This window comes from Branchiostoma floridae, chromosome 4, assembly GCF_000003815.2.
Source record: "Branchiostoma floridae strain S238N-H82 chromosome 4, Bfl_VNyyK, whole genome shotgun sequence".
Taxonomy (NCBI): Eukaryota; Metazoa; Chordata; class Leptocardii; order Amphioxiformes; family Branchiostomatidae; genus Branchiostoma; species Branchiostoma floridae.
Window position 1 is genome coordinate 11,685,981 of NC_049982.1, and position 22,887 is coordinate 11,708,867.

The 22,887-nt window shown below is 42.4% G+C and overlaps 3 protein-coding genes across 6 annotated transcripts in view; 2 read left to right on the forward strand and 1 right to left on the reverse strand.

Moving 5' to 3' along the window:
• The window catches only part of LOC118414533 (inositol-3-phosphate synthase 1-A-like), a 9,704-nt gene extending 5,617 nt beyond the window's left edge, over positions 1-4,087 (reverse strand). The window contains exon 1 of one of the 4 annotated variants that reach the window (XM_035818619.1): positions 3,919-4,087. The gene's annotated coding sequence lies outside the window, so the exon portion shown is untranslated. Of the gene's footprint in view, positions 1-109; positions 242-388; positions 573-3,906 lie in introns of those variants that run through there. The other 3 variants (XM_035818622.1, XM_035818620.1, XM_035818621.1) reach the window with 3 other exon arrangements.
• A 925-nt stretch (positions 4,088-5,012) lies between these two features.
• LOC118414537 (synaptobrevin homolog YKT6-like) lies at positions 5,013-11,778 on the forward strand. Its single transcript, XM_035818625.1, has 9 exons — positions 5,013-5,188; positions 6,193-6,382; positions 6,756-6,838; positions 7,063-7,163; positions 7,908-7,966; positions 8,161-8,206; positions 8,476-8,541; positions 8,728-8,829; positions 9,195-11,778. Exons 2-9 carry the CDS (start codon positions 6,279-6,281, stop codon positions 9,228-9,230), a joined length of 597 nt encoding a protein of 198 aa, XP_035674518.1. The 5' UTR covers positions 5,013-5,188; positions 6,193-6,278; the 3' UTR covers positions 9,231-11,778.
• Positions 11,779-12,929: 1,151 nt separating this feature from the next.
• On the forward strand, positions 12,930-22,837 carry LOC118414554 (E3 ubiquitin-protein ligase TRIM71-like). The gene is made up of 8 exons (XM_035818667.1): positions 12,930-16,043; positions 16,789-16,944; positions 18,342-18,534; positions 19,306-19,400; positions 19,595-19,736; positions 20,215-20,368; positions 20,689-20,821; positions 21,258-22,837. The coding sequence occupies exons 1-8, from the start codon at positions 14,340-14,342 to the stop codon at positions 21,513-21,515; spliced, it is 2,835 nt and encodes a 944-aa protein (XP_035674560.1). The 5' UTR covers positions 12,930-14,339; the 3' UTR covers positions 21,516-22,837.
• Positions 22,838-22,887: the final 50 nt, after the last annotated feature.

A 22,887-nucleotide genomic window follows, 5' to 3' on the forward strand; every position in this document is an offset into this window, starting at 1 on the left:
AGCGACCCAGTACAATAAGAAATGGCCAGCAAAAGTGCCAAAAAGGCAATAGAGAGCCTGCTATGGAGGCTACAAAAATATAAGCTGGCGATTAAAAACTCTACCCAACCATAAAGGGTTCAGGCGAGCCGCCAGCCGCGTAGGATTGCAGTAGGATCCGCAACTTCGCTTGGATGTCGCCCTTTCGAGTTCCCCACGCCCAGAAGTCGCTCCTAGCCAACCGGCCAACCATTGCGCCGAGCTCGAAGAAAAGCGCATAACAACAATAAAGAACCTGCCAGAATTGGCATCAAGGCCTATGGACGAAACCATGTAATGGAATATTTGAAGAGTCGTGAGCCTCATAATAGTTAAATAAATCGTTCCATAGAGAGAAAGGTAACATTACCGGGTTCGAAAAGAAGTGTGGGAACTGAGTGTCTTCTCTGATAAAAGTGTTCACAAACCACGGCCTTATATAAGCTTGTTCACCTTATGATGTAGTGGAAAAAACCTTCACGCGAATATAATAAGAGAATCGTCTGGAAAACGCGGTCGGACCAGCACGTGAACAGGGTACAGAACACGTGAACAGATAACCATGGGCTGACTTGTTGCCAATCACACACGTACACACAAAAATCACATTTTGTATTGGACCCGGGGCAGGTAATTAGGGAATATCATGGCGCCGTCTGATTGGCTACCTAGAGCCCATGTGATCGTGTGTCGTCGGGGAGTCACTAGGTCAAGAAGTTTCCATTGAAGTCCCAGGAATGTTCGCTCAAGAATGTTTAAAATACGGCCATTCTTGTTGTAAAAGCCCGTATTCATAATGCGTTTGGAACTTTTTTTTAGTCAATTCAAGGACCTCCTTGATCATTGTAGGATGTGTTTTGAGCTTTACGTGTTCAGATAGATCAGCGGGGCTGGCGGGCCGTGTGTGCAGGTGTGTCTGTGTGCGCGTGTCGGAAGCCCGAGGTAAATATTTGGTGTGAATATCTGGCTGGCTAGCTGTAGGCACTTCTGGCTAACTGTAGGCACTTGCCTACTTTATTTTACCCTAGTCGCACGAGGTAGACGTTGTAAGATCTCGAAGTCTTGTCCGAGTCATTTGCTACGTTGCAGCTTTCGTCGTTTTTCACTGATCACACTCGCGTGAATCCACATGTTTAATAGGCGCAAGGCAGTCCAGCCCTTTCAATGACATTTGTTATTTGCCTACCCATAGTTTTGTCCCCTCCCCTCTAAGTTACACTTGCCCGCCTGTAGACCCACACGAATAAGTATTTCTATATAAAGTGTCGTCAACTTGTGTCAGACTTGTAAGAAAATCCATTGAACTTGTGTCCCCAGCAGGTCCCCAGGATCCGATCCCGGGCCAATGACCCCGTCAGAGCACAGCGACCCCGCCAGGTACATACATGTTAATCTCCAAGCAGATGCTACGGTAGCAACAGATAGTAAGCTGGCAGAGGAGTGAATCCGGCATAGGAGTAGCCGAGGAATGTGTGCTCATGTGTGTATGCGACCGGCCGGAGGCCCGGTGCCCAGTGTCTTTGACTCCCTTTGACAGGTTATACTTCCGAGTCCCGTGGCCAGCTTTGATACTATCTTATGGCACCGTAGGACCTTCTTGGAAATTACATACATGTAGGCTCCCTCGCAGCCTTCTGTGAGCGCTGGCGTTTATTTGGGGTGGAGCGCTGATTCGCGATCACGAATGCAATGGAGTGCGTTTTATTAGGATACAAAAACTGTAAAAATCTTAACTGCTATCCGATTAGAACTTCTCCTACACCTAGGTGCACCATCTTGCAGAGCTGTAACCGCCGGGCATGATTGTTATAGCCAGTGATTTACAGTAGGTTAGCCTCCTTCCCGTTTTTAATGGGGGGTATAACAAAATCAAAAAAGAAGGAAAACTAGAGTAGAGAGACAAGACGTTTTTTCACTGTTTTCATTTTTTTTACATCATTTCTGGAGGAGGTGGATATGTTTTAGGTCTTCCAGGGGGCTGAGACACTACCCTGTCGATGTTGAAATGTATCTTTATGTATTCATCATCGAATTTCATGTGTGGGTGACAACACCAGCATGTCGCTGCCTGTGACCCACTTGTATTGTAGTTCCGTTTGCAATTCTAATATACATGTACTAATAAATCAAATCAAATCAAGTCAAAACATTTCAACCTGGCCGATTACGAATCTGGGCTCCACCCAAAACAGTGCCCTTTACGACGGAGGCTAGTGATCAGTAGGTAACGGTGATGCAATGCTCAGTCAGCCATGCCTGCGTAGCCTGGGGCTGTGGAACTTTCCAGAGTGTCGTTCTGCGGTCGAGCAAGTTACTACAATTTAGTAGCTCATACTGTAAATGCCTTTACATTCGCAGGTTCTCTAACGCCGGGAAAGGGTTTGCCTAGAAAAGTAGTTTGCCGTACTCTCCAAGCAGAGGTTAGGTTCCGGCTGTGTTTTTTTTTTTCTTTTCTTAATTGGGCTTTCTATTTTGTTAGGTCGGAAGACATGAAGATTTTAGTACAAAATAGAAAGACCGATAAAAAGTAAAGAAACAGCCGGTCCTAACCTCTGCTTGGAGAGAAAGTTTGCCGTGGAAGGGATCCGAGCTTACCCCTGCCTTGGTCGTGAAATAGGTTTGATACCAGGCTAGTCCCTTCATTGCGCTGTCGTTTTGACAGAGGAAAAAGATAAAGAAGAAATGGTCTGGAATCACAAAACGTCTAATTGATATTTCGACAGTGCGCGCGCGCGCGCGCGCGTGTGTGTGTGTGTGTGTGTGTGTGCGTGCGTGTATGTGTGTGTGTGCGCGCGGGTGTGTGTGTGTAGGTTTTGACAATACAAGATGCAATAAAAAATAGAAAGCCCGATGAAAACGACTAAAAAACGTTTAAAATACAGCATAACCTCTGCTTGGAGAGTACGTACGCGTTGCTCCAGCGCCGGCCGGCAATCAGTGACCCAGTACAAAAAGAAATGGCCAGCAAAAGTGTATCATGAGCCGAAAAAAGGCACCAGAGAACCTGCTACGGAGGCTAATCTCTGGAGGCTAACCAGACTGTGCGTCGAGGCATCAGCTGATCCCACGGTGCGTAATGGGTCCGTAATGTATAGTATCAAACTTACCGTTTGACTCCCTTAGCCGGCTATACTCATTGGCCAGCTTTGATACTATCTTATGGCACCGTAGGATCTGCTTGGAGATTTAATAGATGTCAGCCTTAACACTGAAGTAGGTCACTCTTGATGACCTCTGACACAGACAGACACCGTAAATGCGACTGAAGTGGGTCAAATGTGCAACATGAAACGGGGGATAGCGTTTATACTGCTCACTTCCCACCAAGCTCTATCTTTTCTTTTTATATCGTCATGATGAAAGATCCTTCAAAGTTCAATGATGGTATCGAACAATCCTCATCATGCCTTGCCTGGGATGTCGAAGACAAGTCGTGAATCACGTTTTTCCTGTATTTGATTGCATCACTCAGCTCTATTAATGTAAAACGGTTCGAGTGACGTGACGTCTATATTCAGATACAACAGTTTCTCCCAGCCGATCTTTGTTTTAGGACGTGAACTGGGGGTTCATTTTACAATATCCGGGTCCCGGTGCATTTTATTTATCATTAATACGGTGACATTTTTCTAACCCCGTTAAAAGTTTTTGTTGGAAAAACAATTCCTTTCCCGATTCCATTCCAATCTAATCTGGCCCAAATCGTTGTTGACGACAATTACAAACGATGAATTTTCCCCGGGACTACAGCGACGGTTCAATGACCGCTCGCCCCTCCCCAAATTAACCCCTAACAACCTGGGGGTGTACTCTTGTTGGTGAGATATCATATATGAGCGACAATTTATCTTGGGTCTAACACATTTAACTATGAGTGCATATACTCACAATACTCCTTACCTGTTGAACAAACCGTCCGATAGCCAGTGGGAACACGTAACGCTGTGTCACCGGTGCGGGATATATGATGCCGGGTCACGATCACCTGATCACACCAGACCACGCCACATCGCCACATGCAGATTCCCACCGCAATGCACTATGGGGGACCAACCATTTCCTAGTGGAAGCTTTCACCGGAAGGGAGTCTGCTTTTGTTATAAATCAGTGACAAGTACTGTTGACAACAAGTTTGATCAGTTGAAGATGTGAAGGTGAAAAGGAAATATTTTCTGGATGGGTAAAATCATTTGAATATCAAAGGAATGATGTACGCGGTCGACAGAATATGACGCGTATTTTAGATAAATTTAATGATTTTATGCACTTTTCTGGCCTTTTGTCGTCATCACAGCAGGTCCAAGTTAGCCTAAAGAAGTCAGGAAGTACCGATCGAAAAAGTTTGTTGGTAATTAGAGTCACCAGTTGAATACAAATCCCGCTGTCTTCTCTACAAGAATTACTTTGGAATGAAATGTCATTTCCTCCCATGGAGACAAAAGAATAATCAAACATTCTTCGGGGGTCTTCTTTCAAATAAATTGGGATAACGTTACATACAGAGGCAAAACAAAAACGTGGAACTGCAGGTTTTTTTTCCTGTGAGTCCAGGGCTGTCTCCAGCTTTAACTTTTTTCCGTCCCTTTCATTGTTTGGGAGCCAATGTTGTTGATTTTCAAACGCGTAACGTTAATTGTAAGCCACAGATTGTAAGCTTATGAAAATAGATTTTCAAGAGTAGAGTAGACTTCTTCATGTTATGAAAAAGAAGTAACGTTACAGATTTTAGGGACGGATATGGTAATATCTTTTTCCGTCCCAACAAGCAAAAAATTATTTCTGTCCCGGGACGGAGGAACGGGCCCTGTTCTAGCCATGGGCGGTAGGCCAATGAGTTCCCCGACCTTCGGGTAATCCCCAGAGTACGGGCGAATCAAAGACACATTCCTTGGCTTACCGCCTATGGTCTAGCTAGCTACATACATTCTGAATTTATTTTTGACATTTTTATTAATAGGAGGAGCCGTCTTTGCTCAAAGCTCTTGCAGTTTAGTCATAAGTTGCTAGATGTCGCTTCTTCCCGAGTATCAAATCGAGGCCAGGTTGACCCCTGTGATGTCAGCAGGAAACTTACGTGGAGTTAGTCAAATTCCGAATCCGCGATCTGAGTCATTGATTCAACAAACTAACATCTGGAAGACGCAAAAAGGACAACGTACTCGAAAGAAAGGTATGTGACACATCTAACGTTAGAACGTTGGTGTTTTGCGTGTCTAAAAACAGCTCTAACTCATGTAAAACGCATCTGAGGTACTGAACGATGACATTTCCGTTTGAAGGGGGAGGGGGGCACATTTGTCAAATAGTTCTTAAAAATTTTATCTGCTTCTTTCTGCTGAAAATGTAAACAGACGTGCCCAGAAGATTAAACCAATACTTATTCCGAACTTTATAGTAATGAATCAAATGGTAGCTAAGTTTGTCTGGTCCCACTATTCTGCACATAATTTGCTCCTCCCGTGTGTAGCTGTCAGCATAAAACTTGTAGCATACCCTAGTAGTTACCAAAACGATATTTTGATAGGAAGTCTAATATTCTGCTATGGTGGGGTTTTGCCCTAAGGGGGGTGGGGGTGATATTAACTGGTTGTTGGGATAATGCTATAAAGTACGAACACCAAAATAAAGTTAGCTTGAAAATGGAATGGCCGATCGTGTTTGCAATAAGCCTTCTCACATTAGTTAGGACGCATGTGCGGCGACAGGAATTCTAGGTAATATGTCAATGGGTAAGGCACACAAAAAGTAAACTGTCCTTGTCTAGACCATTGTTTCGATTTGCATAACAATGTCCAGACGGGTTTTGTTTACTTTTTGTGTGCCTTATCCTTTGACATATTACCTAGAATCCCTGTTGCCGCACATGCGCCCTAACTAATGTGAGAAGGCTTATAAAACAAGCAAATGGCTAACGTCTATGGGTTGGGCATTAATGGCTATCAACTACAAAATGGGATTTTATTCATACTTAAACTTACTCCAGTTTAATTGCAAGCTGTCCTTTGCAGGGTGAAACATACCACTTACATTATCTACACTACTGTGGTTTTGAAACCATAACTGTGTATCAAACCGTATCCTACCCACAAGGTACACAACATTTTCCCAGGCGCTGCACTTGCTACTGACATCCTGACAACTCAATCACTCTATTCCTCTATGTTTTGCTTCCAGCTAGCTGAAGACACTACAAGCTGCTCCAGTTAGATAGATCCCAGCCAAGAAGTGTCCCTCCATCGTGAAGTGCAGACTCCCTCACCATGAAGCTGTATTCCCTGTCGGTCCTGTACAAGAGGGACAGTAAAGTCCACCTCCTGATGGGGGGGTACGACCTGCAGTCCTTTGGATACTTCCAGAGAGGAAGGTATGCCAAGAAGTTAATCTCAATACGTTTTTTTTTACCTCTGGAAAACAAGGAGTTGTTGTCAGGGTTCTAGCTAGTACATAGTGGTAAGAGGCCACCATGCTATGATTTGTGACCACCACACTAAGTCATCAGTAAAATGGGCACCACTGTGTTTATTTTCAAGTACATTAGTGGTACTTTTACCAAAATGACCACATGGTACATGTACAACACACCAGTTCCCTTCTGACCTACTTGTGTTCCAGAGACAGAGGATCAAATCGATAATCACTACACTACTTATGCTACTTAAGTACTTGTAATGCACAACTCTTAATGTCTAACAAGATGGTGATTAAGATGTAGAACTCTTCTTGTCTGTTGTCTGCAGTGTGAAGGAGTTCATGGTGTTCACCAGTCAGATCATAGTGGAACGATGTAGGGAAGGAAGCAGGTCAACTGTCAAGGAACAAGGTGAGTAATCAATGGTCAGGCTGTTGAATCAATGGTCAGGGTACATGATACCTACCACTCCCTTCCAGTGCTGTCTTTTATTTATGTTCATAATGTTGAATTAGCCAATTTTGTTTTAAAACCTCATTAGAAAAAAAAAGTAATACATAATCATAATGATAGATAATGGTAAAATTGAACAAGTCTTCCTATGTTTCATTTTTAAACCTTTTTTTAACCTCCAGAGTACATGTGTCACTGCTACATCAGAACAGATGGTCTGGGAGGAGTGTTGATAGCTGACCATGAGTACCCACAGAGAGTAGCCTTCACACTACTCAATAAGGTAACAAGCACTCTGTTACACACTACAGTTTAAAAACACAGCCTGCTATATGTAATGTCAACTCTCATAATTCCACCAGGTACCATGGTACAGCCAAGTGAAAAAAAAGAATGAATTTGAAGATATTGAAAAGGATGTACCAATGTAGTGTAAGATATTTATGTATTCAAGACAATATTGAGAAGGCCTCTTTGACAAGTTTTGATATGGTAGTATTATGGCACCTGGTGGAATTATGAGAGTTTATGTTACCATATTCTCACTAAAAGACCCCACAAACAGAGCTCATATATTTATGCCAAACTAAGGGATGCTCAATTATTAGAGGAAAGATTCCACAGCTAAGTTTCTTCTGTTCATCTTTAGATGTTTTTATATAGACTTTCTCCCTGTTTATCCTGATGTGTATACTGTACAAAATGTATGTTAGTTGTGAGGTTGCTCTCACTGGAATACCCCCAACATTGGCTCCTGGACCAGCTGCCTTGTTGTGAAAAGGATGAGTGAGTGAAAGTGAGGTTGGGTAGTAGGGAGAAAGGTAAAGGGGATAAACTTGAGTATGATTATGAGCAAGGAGTTTGCATGACCATTCTAAATACTATTTATAGTAGCCATTTGATATCGGTGATATCACAGTTATGAATTTTTACCATGTCATGGTAAAACGTTTATCCAATTCTTTCTTGGACCTCCTACACTTTCCATCTCATGTATCCACCATGCCCCCCTCCCCCATGTCTCCAGGTTCTAGATGACTTCACACAGAAGGTCCCAGCTCACCTTTGGCCGGATGGAAACCAAAAGTAAGTAATAAATCTGCTTTTTTTTTGTTAGTTGCTACCTACTACCGGTAGTCAAGGTGTCTTGAGTACCTTAATTCAGAACCATTGTTATATGGCAAACTATAGTTTTAAGTATCTTAGTTTTCGTTCTTGTTTTTTTCTTTAGAAATGTGTTGTTAGTAACTACTAAGCCAGTGATTGTCTTCTTTTTTCAGCACAATACACTACACCGAACTAGACGGCTATTTGGCAAAATATCAGGTATGAATGCTGATTGTGTATTGCTAAATATAAATGTTGCGTGAAATGCAAACTAGAAATTATAGCACAACGAAGAGCAGTCCAAACTGGAAACACAAACTCGCACATGGCCAAAGATTTTTCTCCACTCTAGTCTACAATATCTGAATACAATAGTCAGTGTCAGTCAATAGATTTTCCAATAGGTTTTTACATAGCATATTGTTGTTGCTGTGTGCATCTTGCCTTCTGTAACATCCCCAGCTCACAGATGATTCCATGTTCTACAGAATCCCAGAGAAGCAGACTCCATGATGAAGATTCAAAGTGAACTGGACGAGACAAAAATCATCTTGGTAAGGCTTCCTGGATTATTGTGTTATGTTTCTTAGTATAGTTGTGGCCTAAGTGTCTACATGATTCTGTACTGTTGTTGACATGAAGCTTTTGTCAAAGTTTTGTGTTGCTCTGCTTTTCTGCAATTTATCAAAAAAGGATGATGAATCATATTTACCCCCTACACACACACACACACTGTGCAGCACAAGTCCATAGAAGCCGTGTTGGAGAGAGGAGAAAAGTTGGACGATCTTGTGGCCAAGTCAGAGGATCTTAGTGTACAGTCCAAGACTTTCTACAAAACTGTAAGTCCTTCACAAACACAGACTTGATGTTTTTGTGTTGTCCTTATTTGTTACATCACAGCCATCTCTGTTCAGTACCTATTTGATAAACCCAGTTTGTAGATCCATAAGAAAGGTTTCTGAGTGAAAGTGAAAGTTTATCCAGCCTTTGATTCTCGTTTTTCCTTGGACTGCGTAGAGGAATAAATCTGTGTAACTGTGTTAATCCACAGCAGAAAACAGGGTTAGGTCATACAAGTTAATAGTTTGAATCAATGTAAAGAATGATATACATATAGTTGTTTTTTTTACTTTTCATGATTATTAGAAATATGTAAGCTAATCAGAGTTCAAGATCTAATAGCTTTCTTATTTGTCTGTTTCAGGCCAAGAAGCAGAACCAGTGCTGTGTGATCCTGTAGGTACAGATGTGGGGGAGATTTCAGCATTATGTCAGATATGTTTGAAACAATATGCATAGATCCTTTACTTAGTCCTGATTCATGTTGCACACTAGCTCCAAAAATAAAGGCAAAAAAAGGTAAGATTTGGCCATTTCTTGTCACACAGATAGACCTGAGTTTCATGGTATACACCGAATACACCCAGAAAGTTTATTTCACAGAAAAGGCATCTTATGTATTATGTGGTACAAAGTAAATGGACATTTGCAGCTTCAAGCCTTCCATAATGCTTTTTGTTATTCGCCTATTGTAAGACCTAACCCTCTGCATTATTTGTGAATTGGTGTGCCTCACTTTTAGTATTGTCAGCACTGAGGGCAAGTCTGACAGGAAAGGAAATACTGTTCTGCACTGTTGACATGGATATTGTGTTTGGTGGTGCAGCATTATAAAGCTTTTACAAAATGTATATGTAAGGACAGAAAATGGTATGATAAGGTTGGAGTGTGAAAATCAGAGGCAAACAGTACATGTATGTTGATGTCCTGCAACCTCATTGTTGAAGCCAAACATAACTAAACCCTCCAGTCTCCACAGTGAGCTGCTGGTATGGAATGAAAGGCACAGTGCTGTATCCTTGATTTGAGATGGCTGATTGAGAGATGTGAGGGACTCCTGTCATATTGATATACCCCTCCCTCTACTTTCTTATGAAAATTCTAGCCTGTAATACTGTAGTATGCTTTGCAACAGCTACTTTTTTAATGCATAATCCCTTTCCATGGTACTATTCTGTTGTAAATGCTGTACATTGTTTATATCTGTAAAGAAATCAAACAAATTATTAACTGGTCACAGTGTGATCATGTACTAGTACCCATACAGTTGCTTCATGTATTGCCTGGTTTGGAAGACAAACTTTTAGTCCCATGGATCAACTATGCTTTTATCATGACACAAAAGTCAACAGCCTTTATCAAGATTTTGTCACTGATAGATCAGACATGTTCAAAGTGGTTGTTGTCAACATTTATGGGTTGACCAGTGAGACCTATTGCAGGATTGACCCCCACTCTCAACACACAAAAGTTGTATTGTTTGTAACACAGGTCAGCAAGTTAAGGGTTAATGTTAATTGTTAAATGAAACATGTGAAGTATTGAGTATGATGAAGGGTGCCAGTTTTGTTATCTGTGTAACAGGGACTGTTGGATGGTGAAAGGAGAATGAAATATTTGATCCGGGATTTTTAGGGAAAAGTCTTTAACAGTTGTAGTCTGTTATATGCAGAGCTGATCAATATGATGTCAGATATGATCAATACTGTCTCAGCATCAAAGTTACATATTTGAAAAGATCCTTTTAAACAGTGTTCTGTGCAGACAGGCTCAATGGATACCAGTACATTTATTTAATCACAAATGATATCTTCCTTTATTTTATAGTGCCTGTACAGTGATATTTGAAAGAAAAGAGGACATGGAATGATTACAGGAGACAGAGCTGAATTTCAAATGGGGAGATGTAGACATGGATGGTAAACCTAGCAATGTTACATGAGTAATGAGATCCAGAGTGAACTAAGAAGAGCAGACAATACTTTGGACTTTCATTTCCCACATGGCTTCTAAAGAAAGTACTGCTGTAGTTATATTTTGTTAGGGGTATGGTAAATTTTAAGAGTTAGTCAAACATGGTTGTTTATGATACCATCCACCCACAGCTCATTTGCAATGAAGGGATGATCTTTGTTCAGAGGTCAAGGTTTGTCCCTGTTGTATTTTATAGTGAGCCAGAATTCAGCTCACCAAACAAGTAAGCATGTTGTAAATCTGCAATGTCTAATTGTGTAAGAGTGACAATTGTACAGTTAAGATATTATTTTTGTGATTATTGTAAACTTCGATGATGCTTAATGTAAAGGTTTTGGTCAAAGATGGGTATGAAATGGCTCAATTCATAAGTAAAGTAGGCCATTAGATTCTGCCTGTGCCCATACCTACCGTCTCCGATGTTATATTGCAACTATTTATTTTGGTATTATCAAGGGGTGATAAAAACGTAATGAGTTTGAGTCACAGGAGAGGTTTCTAAGAGCAGATCTACTTTTAGAACTTTCAATGAACAGACAACAAGAGTAGGAAACCACTGTGATGTGTGTGTGTAGAAATTTTTAGTCAACCATCTTTCGGATTTTTTGCTCAATTCAGTCATTCCTTTACCACTTCTTCCATGTTTACCTACCCCTTTGTGTTTCACATTTGTCCATTTCCTTTTAAAGGTAACAATCTATAGTGTTTTTGAGTATAGATAGGATGACTTTCAGACTAATGGCTACAGTAGAGGAATTCTTTTAACAAGAAAATTTATCCAAAAGGTGACACTACAACTTCATCCAGTCATGGACTAGCATTGTGTATGCAATAGTCAGCAAAGTGCCGTTATTTTACATGTGTCAGTATTTGTATTGGGCTAGAATCACGTCTATTTTCATGGATGGGCCTTTTATCTACGGCACCTTCCAATTGTTTGAAGATGAATCAAATAAATGTTCCTGTATCACTGATGTTTTTTGTCGTGAAGTTTTGAAAATTTAAAACAATTTAGAAAATTTTCTGAAAAGACTAAGTGTTATATGTCACAAAGATATAGACCAAGGGTTATTACCTCCATGAAATGTCATGGAGGTTATATTTTACCCTGCGTTTGTGTGTCTGTCTGTGTGTTTGTGTGTGTGTGTGTAAACAAGATAACTCAAGAACGGCTGGGTGGATTGCTTTCATACTTGGTGTGTTGGTAGTGTGTGATGAAAGCTGGAAATGATTAGATTTTGGGCCCCCCTAGCGGCTCCCCTTGGTACTGCAGCGCAACTTCCGGTTTTGCTATCTCGGTGTTCTGAACATGCTATGGTCACGATTTTTTAGTATTAGATAGCTCTTGTGCTCAGGAAGAAATGACATAAGTTTGGGCCCCCTAGCGTCTAGTTTTGGGATAGCAGGGGCGTTTTTGTCAAAAACTTCTGAAGAGGATAACTCAAAAAGGGAACAACGGATTTTCATGATTTTTGGTATATAGGTACCTTAGACAATGTTGTACACGATAAGATACTAATTATGCAAAATAGTAGTTCATTTGCATAATTAATGAGAATATTCTATAATAGCAGTTTTTTCAATGTATCTCTTGTTTCAGACATGCTATGGTCTTGACATTTAGGTGGTAGATAGCTTTTAGTGCCATGACATATTGGGGCAAGTTTCAGCCCCCTAACATTTAATTGTGGAACTGCAGGGGCATTTTTGTCAAGACACTCCAAAGAGGATAACTGCAGAAAGGAACGACGGATTGGCATCATTTTAGGCATGCAGGTAGCTTGGGCAAAGATGTTCATAATGATATGCATGTTATGTAAATGAGGAACTTAATTTGCATAATCAATGAGGAAATTGTATAGTTCCATTGTTTTCGATAACTTGACCTCAATACATGTAACACATGTTAATTACGATAGGTGGAATATAAGCAGACACCAAATATGGTAATGAGGAACTTATTTGCATAATTTATGTGAAAATTGCAAAACCACTTTTTGATTAATAATTGGAATTTTATAATTGTGACATTTGTATGTAATCAATGATTAACAACGCCATGCATAATTTCATTTTAAAATAGGGGGATGACAGAAATTCCCTGCCCCTCCTGTGATTTTTATTTCTATCACACCTTCATTCAACTTTTTACATAGCTCCTCCTCACCACCCCCATACGTGAAATGGTCTAGCCCTAAAGTAAACCAGGATTAGATGTTTGAACCCATAGGTTAAACAGAACATGTTGGTATTTCCTGGTAGTCACAATGCCCAGTCACGTGTGTAAATACGGGCATGTTTACCTGTCTAGATACACTACAGTACCGTCTGGGATCATGGTAAACGTGTTATAATCCGATATCTAGTGTCATGTTTATGACATAGATACATCCAATTACTGAATGCTGTATACTTTTACACGCAGTACATACGGCAGTGACAAAGAAAAGGCCGGAAAAGTATATGTTGACAGTTATGAAACATTCATTCTCGATATCAACGACTACCAAGACGATCAGAAAACGTCACAAATGTGGTGCATTTCCTGAAACACAGTTATTGACAGACTACGTTATAGGACAAACACATCAATTTTCATTGCCAAAATTTTATTGTGGTAACAATTACGTACATGCATTGAGTCTGTGTGTGTTAGTTCAATGAGGGAATTTCTTCTCCATGATTTTCCTCTGCAGTCATCCAGCGCTGACTGGTCCGTTGGTCGATATTTATAGAGATGACAGAAATGTTCATCATATGAATATGATGCCTTCTCTGAGAAGAGTCACCTCCTACAAGTGGTTAGTCATGTACCGGAATAACAACAACCCGTGTCAGCCGCGCGGGTTTAACGGGCTGTGTTTGCTGTGTACACACGTCTCTTGTACAGCCCGGTTCTGTCAGGAACAATACGAAGCGCCACTTGTTAACTTTTCACATGGGACATCTCACAGGAAAGGTCGCCAGACTTGTGATCAGTCGGCGAAAGACGTGACAGAAATCAGTACCGACGTCTGGTCGCGGTGTGTTGTACTGCAGGTGTCCCCCTGTGACATCACCTGTGTAACCAAACACCTTGTCGTTGTGTCACCTGAGAGTTCCCATGCATGACGTCACCCAGGTACATTCAGGTTAAAATAGGTAGTGACGGGAAACGCCCTGTTTGAATTAGCGACGTTCGGTTGGTTAGCCGTACGCGGGGATCCCAGCCTGTGTTGTTTAATCCCATGTAACTTACCTGTATTCTAAAGGTGAAAACGATACTCTAACCTCTCACCTGCCGACCCCGGCAGTTTGACGTGTAATTTTATCCGGGCCGTCACGTCGTTACAAATCGTTGGCCCTTCTTTTCACATCAATTTGAACTTTGTGGTCCCTTTGGAAGGAAGTCATTGTGTCTGCCGCCGGCTTCATTGTTCACGCACGTCACCTCACGGGTCAACTGTGCCCAATTGCAAGGCGTGTTTTGAACACAGAGGCCCCTGCCTGCAGTTTCGCAGTCAGAACTGGTTTTTCTAGTCGTTTGCCCTCCAATATGTTAATCCCGACTCCCGGCCACGTATCTCCTTTCTCCAAGATGGCAGACGTCGGTGACAACATACCGCCTGAAGACGCGGACCAAGGGGTTGTTCTGGACGGGGAGGCGGCCGTCGAGGCCCCGAAGGACGAGGCAGTCCCCACGGAAGTCACAGAGCCCCAAACGGTTCCAACTGACCCACCTGTGAAACAACAGGAGGAGGATTTACCAACACCAACAAACGGAGAGTCCGTGGGACAGGAGTTACCTGTCATCCATGAAAACAACGACTCCTTGCCACAAGCGCCGACGGTGTCAGACAGCGGATTGAGTCCCGAGACCGACAAGAACACGTCTCCTGACACGACTACACCCCAACCAGCTGACACAAGCGGTGAAAAGACCAACAACGAGACGCCAGTCACTAGCACACCTGATATACACCAACCCGCGGACTCATCTTCCACAGGTTTAATTGCCTCGGGTGATTCCAAACCTGATCAGGCGCCACCAGCTGCAGTTTCGAACGATACTGCAGCTGCAAACACCAAAACGCCAGAAATCACGACCAGTAACGGAACAGGACCTGTCACCAGCACCCCTAACGCAGCGAAGACGGTAAGCACACCTGACCAGGGTTTTAAAATTCCTTCCACTTCCAAGACAAATGGTCCGTCCTCGGCATCCAGCCGTTCGGGCACTCCGAACTTGAAACCCGCCGGCACACCAACCCACCGCCGTGTGGCTTCTTATTCTGGAGACCCGGCAAAAAGTCTGTCAGCGGCCGCCAGGGAACAGGGCTTCCTCGTCTGTCAGATTTGTTCTCGCCTTTTCATCAAGCCCAAATTACTAGACTGTCTGCACACATTTTGTCTTGATTGCCTGCGAAAACAAGTGCCCCTGGGGGCTACAAAATTCGTCTGCCCAACTTGTGACGAGGCAGTGTCATTGGAAGGGAAGGAGAACGGGGTGGACGACCTCAGGGATGACGTTTTCATGGACGGGTTAGCCGAGGCGTTTAAACACCAACAAGGGCTGAAGGAGACCAAGGACATGACTGCGGATATCATGTCCTCCGTCTGTAACATCTGCCCGGAGAAGACGCCTGCTGCCTCTCACTGTGTCCAATGTTCGGACTTCCTCTGTCAGGAGTGCTCCAAGATCCACCACCGTACGAAGTACACCAAGGCCCACCGTGTCCTCAGTCTCAAGGACTTCAAGTTTCTCCGTCACGAGGAAAATTACCAACAGCGAGCCCGGCAGATGGTCGCCTGTCCGAAACACGATGGGGAATATCTGAAGTTCTTCTGCGATAGCTGTCAAACCCCGGTCTGCTTGCTGGGGCTGTTTGACGAACACAAAGACCACAAGTACTCCCAAATGAAAGACATCGTTTCCAAGACGAAGATGGTTATAGATACATTCCTCCGGTCCACAAACGACCAGATCAGGGCGTTCGAAACCGCCATGAGCGTGGTCGCAGAGGTAGAGAAGGACAAGAAAAAGCAGAGGGAGGATGCAGAGAGGGAGATCATGGAAAGGGTAGAGCTGTTCACCAAGTCTATACTGGACTACAAGGACGGTCTGCTCAGCGATCTGGACATGATGTTTACCCAGGAAAGGGTAGAGCTGTCCACGGAGAGGGAAAAGCTAGAATTCCAGGTCGCCAAGCTGAAGTCGAGCTGCGAATTTACAGAAAAACTCCTGAAATACGGGACCCAGGTAAGAATGAAATTTGCTATGTATTTCACAATAAATACATTTCGTAGGAGTAATGAGTGAGTGAGTGAGTGAGTGAGAGGAGAAATAAGAAGCTTACGTCACAGGCCTAGGGAAATACTGTGGTCATGTTTTGGTATAAAGCAGGTCACCTGTGAAATTACTGAGTACCTGGTTTGTTTATTGTAAAAACTTTGTCCTCCCACTTTTATGAGCAGGAAAAAAAAGGGAACTGTACCGGGATTGCCCATTTTTCTTGCAATTGGAAGAGGAAATGTTATTCTTTTGCATATCCTCTTCCGCAGGTTCTGTATAGGAGTATTTGTAATGATAGTGTTCGGGTATGCCTGTGTTGTAAATCACGAAGGGAATTGATTTCTACATAATATCAGATGATCTGAGATCAATTGTTCTCTTGCCATGGTCTGGATTGAATAATCGATTAATGTGAGCAATCATTGAGGATTTTATGAGCCCATTTGACGAAATCATGTGAAGTTCATTGTGAACTGTCATAACTCTCTAGTATATGATACCAAGGAGGTTAAAAAAAACCTCCTTGATGATACTCTCCAAGCAGAGGTTGAGGAGGGAAAATCGTGACCTTTTTCTTATATGCCGTCTTTTTCTGTCAGCTAACCCCAGCTAACAGAAAGAAGACAGCGTGTAAGAAAAAAGTCACGATTTTCCCTCCTCAACCTCTGCTTGGAGAGTAGTATGTGAAAGAATTTTATCTCGCTTTTTTCAGACCGAAGTGGTCGACTATCAGGAACACGTGACCAACCGACTGAACCAGCTGTCGTGTCTCGTTCCCAGGCAGACCGTGGGTGACATCGACGCCATCAGGGCCACAAAACTCAAGTTCATCACTGAGGACGCAGACGTGCAGTACATCGTGCAAAAGGTTCGATGTGTGCACGGGCACTTTAAGGCCTGTGACAATTTTGGTCGAACATGAAATTCGAACCACTGCGTGACCTCAGGTAACCCCGCCGGGCCGGAGCGTTTTTAGAACGGTCCAATGTCAGTACCTAATGTTACATTGCGAAAACAGGAACTTACGATGCACGGGCCACACTAACTACTTTTCTTGAGACTTATTAATGTTGAATGTTAAAGATATTGATCTAGTATTTATCAAATATCGGCATAACTAGAAGCGGTTAACAAAAGGGCACCCCCGCGAGAGCTGCAAGTGGTACAGTCCGAACATGGGTTCCGACCTCCCGGGGTGTGGAGTGGCGGGAAAACAGCGAGGCGCTCATACTTCAAGGAAACAGCAAAGTAATGCTATAAATCGGTATTTCTAGCCCAAAATGATTGTATGGCAGTTGACTGATGCCTTATAAGGCTAACTGCTTGCGAAATTTCGCATTGATACAACAGCGATTTAACAGATACAGACATAAAACATTCATATTTTACTATCGGTTAACGCTACGTACAGTCAAACATGTCTTACTTGGGCGCAGTTCTTGTAGGGTAAGTAGTGTTTCGTCGGCTCCTGCCCACATCAGGGCACCAGTTTTATTACGAGTTTTGGGCAGATTTAGGTTCATTAAGCCTTAGACCTTCAGAAATCAAGTGGGTCTTCTTGCAATATCTTTGATTTCCGTGGCTGTATAGATATTTGTACGAAAAATACCAAAAAATTGTCAAAAAATTCTGTTTTTGCCCCAAAATTGAGCCTTACCTAGGTATAGCGGCAAGATCCCCAGGCATATTAGATATCACAGAGATATAATCTATTACTCCAGAAAATATGACTCAGTTAGACAATCATTTCATAGTGGGCACAGACCCATTTTAATAGCATCCCTATTTTTTACCAAAAAATGGTTTTTTAAACCCAAAATATTGAGGATCCACAATTTTCTTGTCATCATATTTTGAATATGGGTGAATTACGTTAACTGGCCAAAAATTGTTGAAAACAGATGGTTACATCAAAAGTTATGGCCATATAACTGCTCGACTGAGAATCTACAGGTGTCACAGGCCTTAAACTGCCTGTGTGTTACACGTAACGTTATTTGACAGCATATAACATTACAATGAAGCCTAAACATCCAGGTAGAAGATACGCCAAAGCCAAACCGTTTTACTCAAGCAACTTCATATGATTTGTGAGACGGTCAGAAGTTTCAGATAGTATCCACTATCTTTCGTCAGTGACACCGACAGTAACACTGACAAAAGATAGTGGATGCTGCTGCTGATACGTCTGAAGGACTTTTAATTTTTTTATTCTTCTTTGAAACATGACAATGACCATTAAATGTTTTTTTCCGAACATCACAGCTTGGCTACATAGAAAACCAGGCTCCCGACATTCTGAACCTGTCCACGGATGGCCGGAAGTCCAGTCTGGGCGACATCCTGGACACATCGGATAGCCTGAAGGTCAGCGGCCTGGCGGACGGAGAGGAGGACGAGGGGGTGGACCCAGGGGTGTCTGGGAGAGCCAGGCTGATGTTGGAGTTCGGAGGAAAAGGTGAGAAATCACTTTCTCTAGTTTAAAGCTTTCTTCAGTGCAACTTAACATTAGATAGCCTGAGTACTACCAAACTCCGTACCGACCGCTGACTTAATACTTTCGCTTGCTAACCAACCGTCAGGGCGTATAGGTCCAGATTCCGGGTTAGCATGCGGAAGTATTGAGCCAGCGGTCACTACGGAGGATGTCACTCATGTTAAACGTTGAAAGTTAATGTGGTAATAAACAGAGGATCGCAATGTACAAAGGTCAATGACATAGTCGTGCTTATTTCATAACGATCCGGGGTAGGGCTGGGTACCGGTACAGAAAATTCAGGTCCAGGTCCGGTTCAGGTCCAAAGGATCAGGTCCAGGTCCGGACCTGAACCTGATGCAGTATGACTCATACCAATGGTCCATTTCACTACAAAGAGATCTATTTGGTGGAGTATTAGACTTACACTGGCGTTTTAAAATCCTTCAACGCTAACTGCACCTATACGATTGGCTGTAAAACGTGGTAGAAATTACTATAAACTCTATTCTACTTCACTCTTGTTATTTTCTTCCACATGCAAGCGCCAAAACGTGTGAATGCCTGATAAAATAATCTGTTAATTTTCTAATCGGTCCAACATCCGGTCCACCTAATTTTTTCAGGTCCGGTTTTTCTGGACCGGTCCAATAAGAAAAAAACGGTTTTGTACCGGTACACTGTACCGATACCCAGCCCTAATCCGGGGTCTTGTTTTATGTCGTGGAACATTGGACATTTTGTCACCCCCAGGAGATGACGATGGGCACTTCATGGCACCGGCGGGCGTGCAGGTCACTAAAGACGGGGACTTTGTGGTCGCTGACTCGGACTCAAGACGTCTACAGGTCAGAGCTCTAAACAAACAAACAAACAAACAAACGTAAAGGTAGACGGACATACAGACAAACAAGCGAATCGCTGATTCGTCAAGATATCGCTTTCTGAATCATGACTGTCTTTCAACATGTTCTGCTCTACGTTTCCCCCCCTTTCAACCATCACGTAGCGTCAGCATAACGTTATCCTGTCTATGTACCAGGTGTTTGACTCAAGCGGCAAGTTCAAGTACAAGATCAAGACGTCCATGTACCCACGGAACGTGGCCATCACTCAGGACAACATCTTCATCGTGAGCGGGAACCTGCACGGGGAGGGGAAGGTGCAGATGCTGACTCCGACAGGTGAGGCTGGGGAGGTGGGAAGTTTGACAGTTATGACATTTAACGTTATTTTAACAGTGGTGTTCAAGTACTGCCTATCGTCCTTGCCCAAGGGCACTAGTGCTTTTGTGGCGACAGCAATAGCGGTCATGACTTGTAATCTGCCGACCCCGGTTCGATCCCGGGTAGGGGGCATGTTGTTTCTTTCTGTTCTACTCGCCCCTCTGGTTGTTTCATTATAACGGTAATAACGCTATGCACGCTGATAACCATGAAGCTATGTTATTATAATTTTACATGATATTCCTCCCTACCCTTGAGGTTATTTTTCTCCCTTCCTTATTGATACACCGTATTTTCTTGGTCATAAGCTTCTGATAAATAAAGGGCTCTTGCTCTGTATTTTAAATTCCAATTTTGTCAAGTCGATCAATATTCATTCATTTGTTCGCATGTCCTTTAACCAAAAATCAATTAATTCCTTCTATCCTTCCCTCAGGAAGTTTCCTAGGCGAGTTTGGTACAGCGGGGCAGTTTGAGTACGCGTACGGGCTGGTGGTGGATAAGAACGGGCGGATTGTGGTGACGGACGTGCACAAACACCGGGTCAGCATCCACCTGCCGGACGGGCGCCTCATCCACCAGTTCGGAGTGTAAGCTATCGCCATGTTGTCTTCTCATTTGTAAGGTACAGGAGCAGCTGCAGTTGCCTGGGTTGGTTAAGACTGGGGGGTTGTTCACTATAAGATACAAGTTGTTGTGTAGATACGTTTAAGTTTTGTGTATAAAAACTCCAGAGTTGTTAAAAGCCCGTTACGAGGAGAGCGAAGCGAAGCACACACAGTCTCATATTGGTCTTACATCCAATCCACTAGAAGACTAAGATCATTTTACATCTTTTTCTACCCCCTCCTTTATTTTACATCTTTGTGACATCAGAAAACAATCCTGTTGTTGTCTATGTTCCATCCAGGTTTGGAAATGAGGACCATCATTTCAACAAACCGTACAACGTCGCCATCAACGCCAAGAACAACATTCTGGTCTCCGACAAGCACAACCAGTGTGTCAAGATGTTCGACTCGCGAGGAACTTTCATCAAAAAGGTGGGAGAAAAGTTACATTGATATGTGTAGAAGAAAATAGAACGCCTAACGCATGGCAAGATCTATCTTTAAATCCAAGGCAAATATTCTTTTTGGCTTTGCATGTTTCAGTTTTTCAAGATCGATTTCTGTCTCTAACACTTTAACATTTTAATCGTCTTGATATGATATTTTATTTCAAACCGCTAATATATGGGGGAGGGGTCCATTGCTATATCACATTACCTCTGGGAAGGGCGTTCACCTCCGACTGATTCCTGTTTCTGTGTTCGCGCCTATAACTCAAGATCCTGTTGATGGTTTTGTTTAAACTAAAGCATGTGGGTACTTCTTGAAGTCCCAACGAAATGTTGCGATTTGGGGCATGCACCATATCAGTATTTTCAGGTACTGTAGCATTACAGAACAACATTTTGTTCGTCATCTGTTGCTACAGGTGGGGCGAGACGGAACGAAAGACAACAATCTTGTCTTCCCGTACGGGCTTTGTGTGGACGCTACTGATGACATCATCGTGGCCGACAGCACGCCCCATCCCGTCAAGCTGTTCGACTGCGAGGGCAAGTTCAGGGAGTATCTCATCATCAGCGACGAGCCGCAGCAAGGGCCCAGGGCGCTCTGCATTACACCAGAAGGTCGCCTGGTGGTGTCCGAGCGAGATAAGCAAGTCGTGAGGGTTTACAGTTTATCGTAACGTGCTGCCACAGCAAACAAAATCGTCACTGGATGTGGATCAGTATTTGCGAAAAAATAAGTCAGAAGCTTAGGAAACTGGTATAGCGTTCCAGTGGATTTGTTTCAATTATTGTGTTAGAAGATCTATATGATGGTGACGGTATATACTATAACTGCGATGATATCGATACTATTAGTATCCAAGACATATGAATTGTTGCTACTTGACATCTTATATCTACGGGTTTATGTAGATCGTTAGAGTCTATATAGTGAATACTGAGCAAAGACCTAACCCTAATAACTGAGGCCACTGAGAAAGCTGTGAACCAAAGTATCGTACTGATCGATGTTGTTTGATTTAGTCCATTGTCCAAAATAGTAGTTGCAGGTTACCGGCCGCGCCCAGCAACGGTTGAGATTTATTCGAACATCGAACATATTGTTTCGCAGTGCAGACAAATGACCTATGGTTAATGAAAGAACTGTGTGCTTACTCAGGAAGTGTCAGTTTGTGCGAGGGGGGTAAGGTATTGTGCAATAGATAATGAAGTTCATCATTTTTCTGCTCCTCTGCCCTTTACTGTCGCCGTTGCATCATTATAAAGCAGTAAACCGTCTCCCAACGTCATAGCTTTTCAATGAAGTATCTAACGTTAGACTTACATAGACGAATCTAGCAAGGGATGTGCCTAACGTTACGTTTGGTAACGATGTAAGTGAGGACACTATTACATGTAACGTAGGTATGTCCTTTGTTTGTGGCACAATTATTGATGTGTGTGCCGTTGTATATGTATTGGGTAATATTGGTGCTAGACACATATCGACCTAGTTTTGGCATAGAGTACTGGAAGGCAATACGATATATCCTCTGTATCGAATTTGGGCATATAGCCAAAATAGCTATTAGTGTTAGGTGAAATAGAGCAATATTTTATGTATGTCTCAGAGTTGATACCAAGTTCAATAATATTAAGAAGTTTATGAGTTAACGCTACAGAGATAACCCCAGATAATTAATAGAATTTTGTATTTACCTAAAACGTTATATTGGATAGATAGATATAAGAGTTCATGTCTTACTAGTTACTAGTAATGTCTATTAGACGGTGGATATAAGTGCGAACTTCTTCAACATGTAGTAAATTAACATTCAGTCACGTTTCTATGGGAAAGGTGAATATATATATATATATATATATATATATATATATATATATATATATATATATATATATATATATATATATATATATATATATATATATATATATGATATAAAGGTGAAAGGCGTGGGTGCTGCTATGTTTATGGAGGTATTAAAGACGACGAGGAAAATATGTCTCGTTTTTCTTCCAATTGCTAAGTCACGACGAGGCTGCGTATGG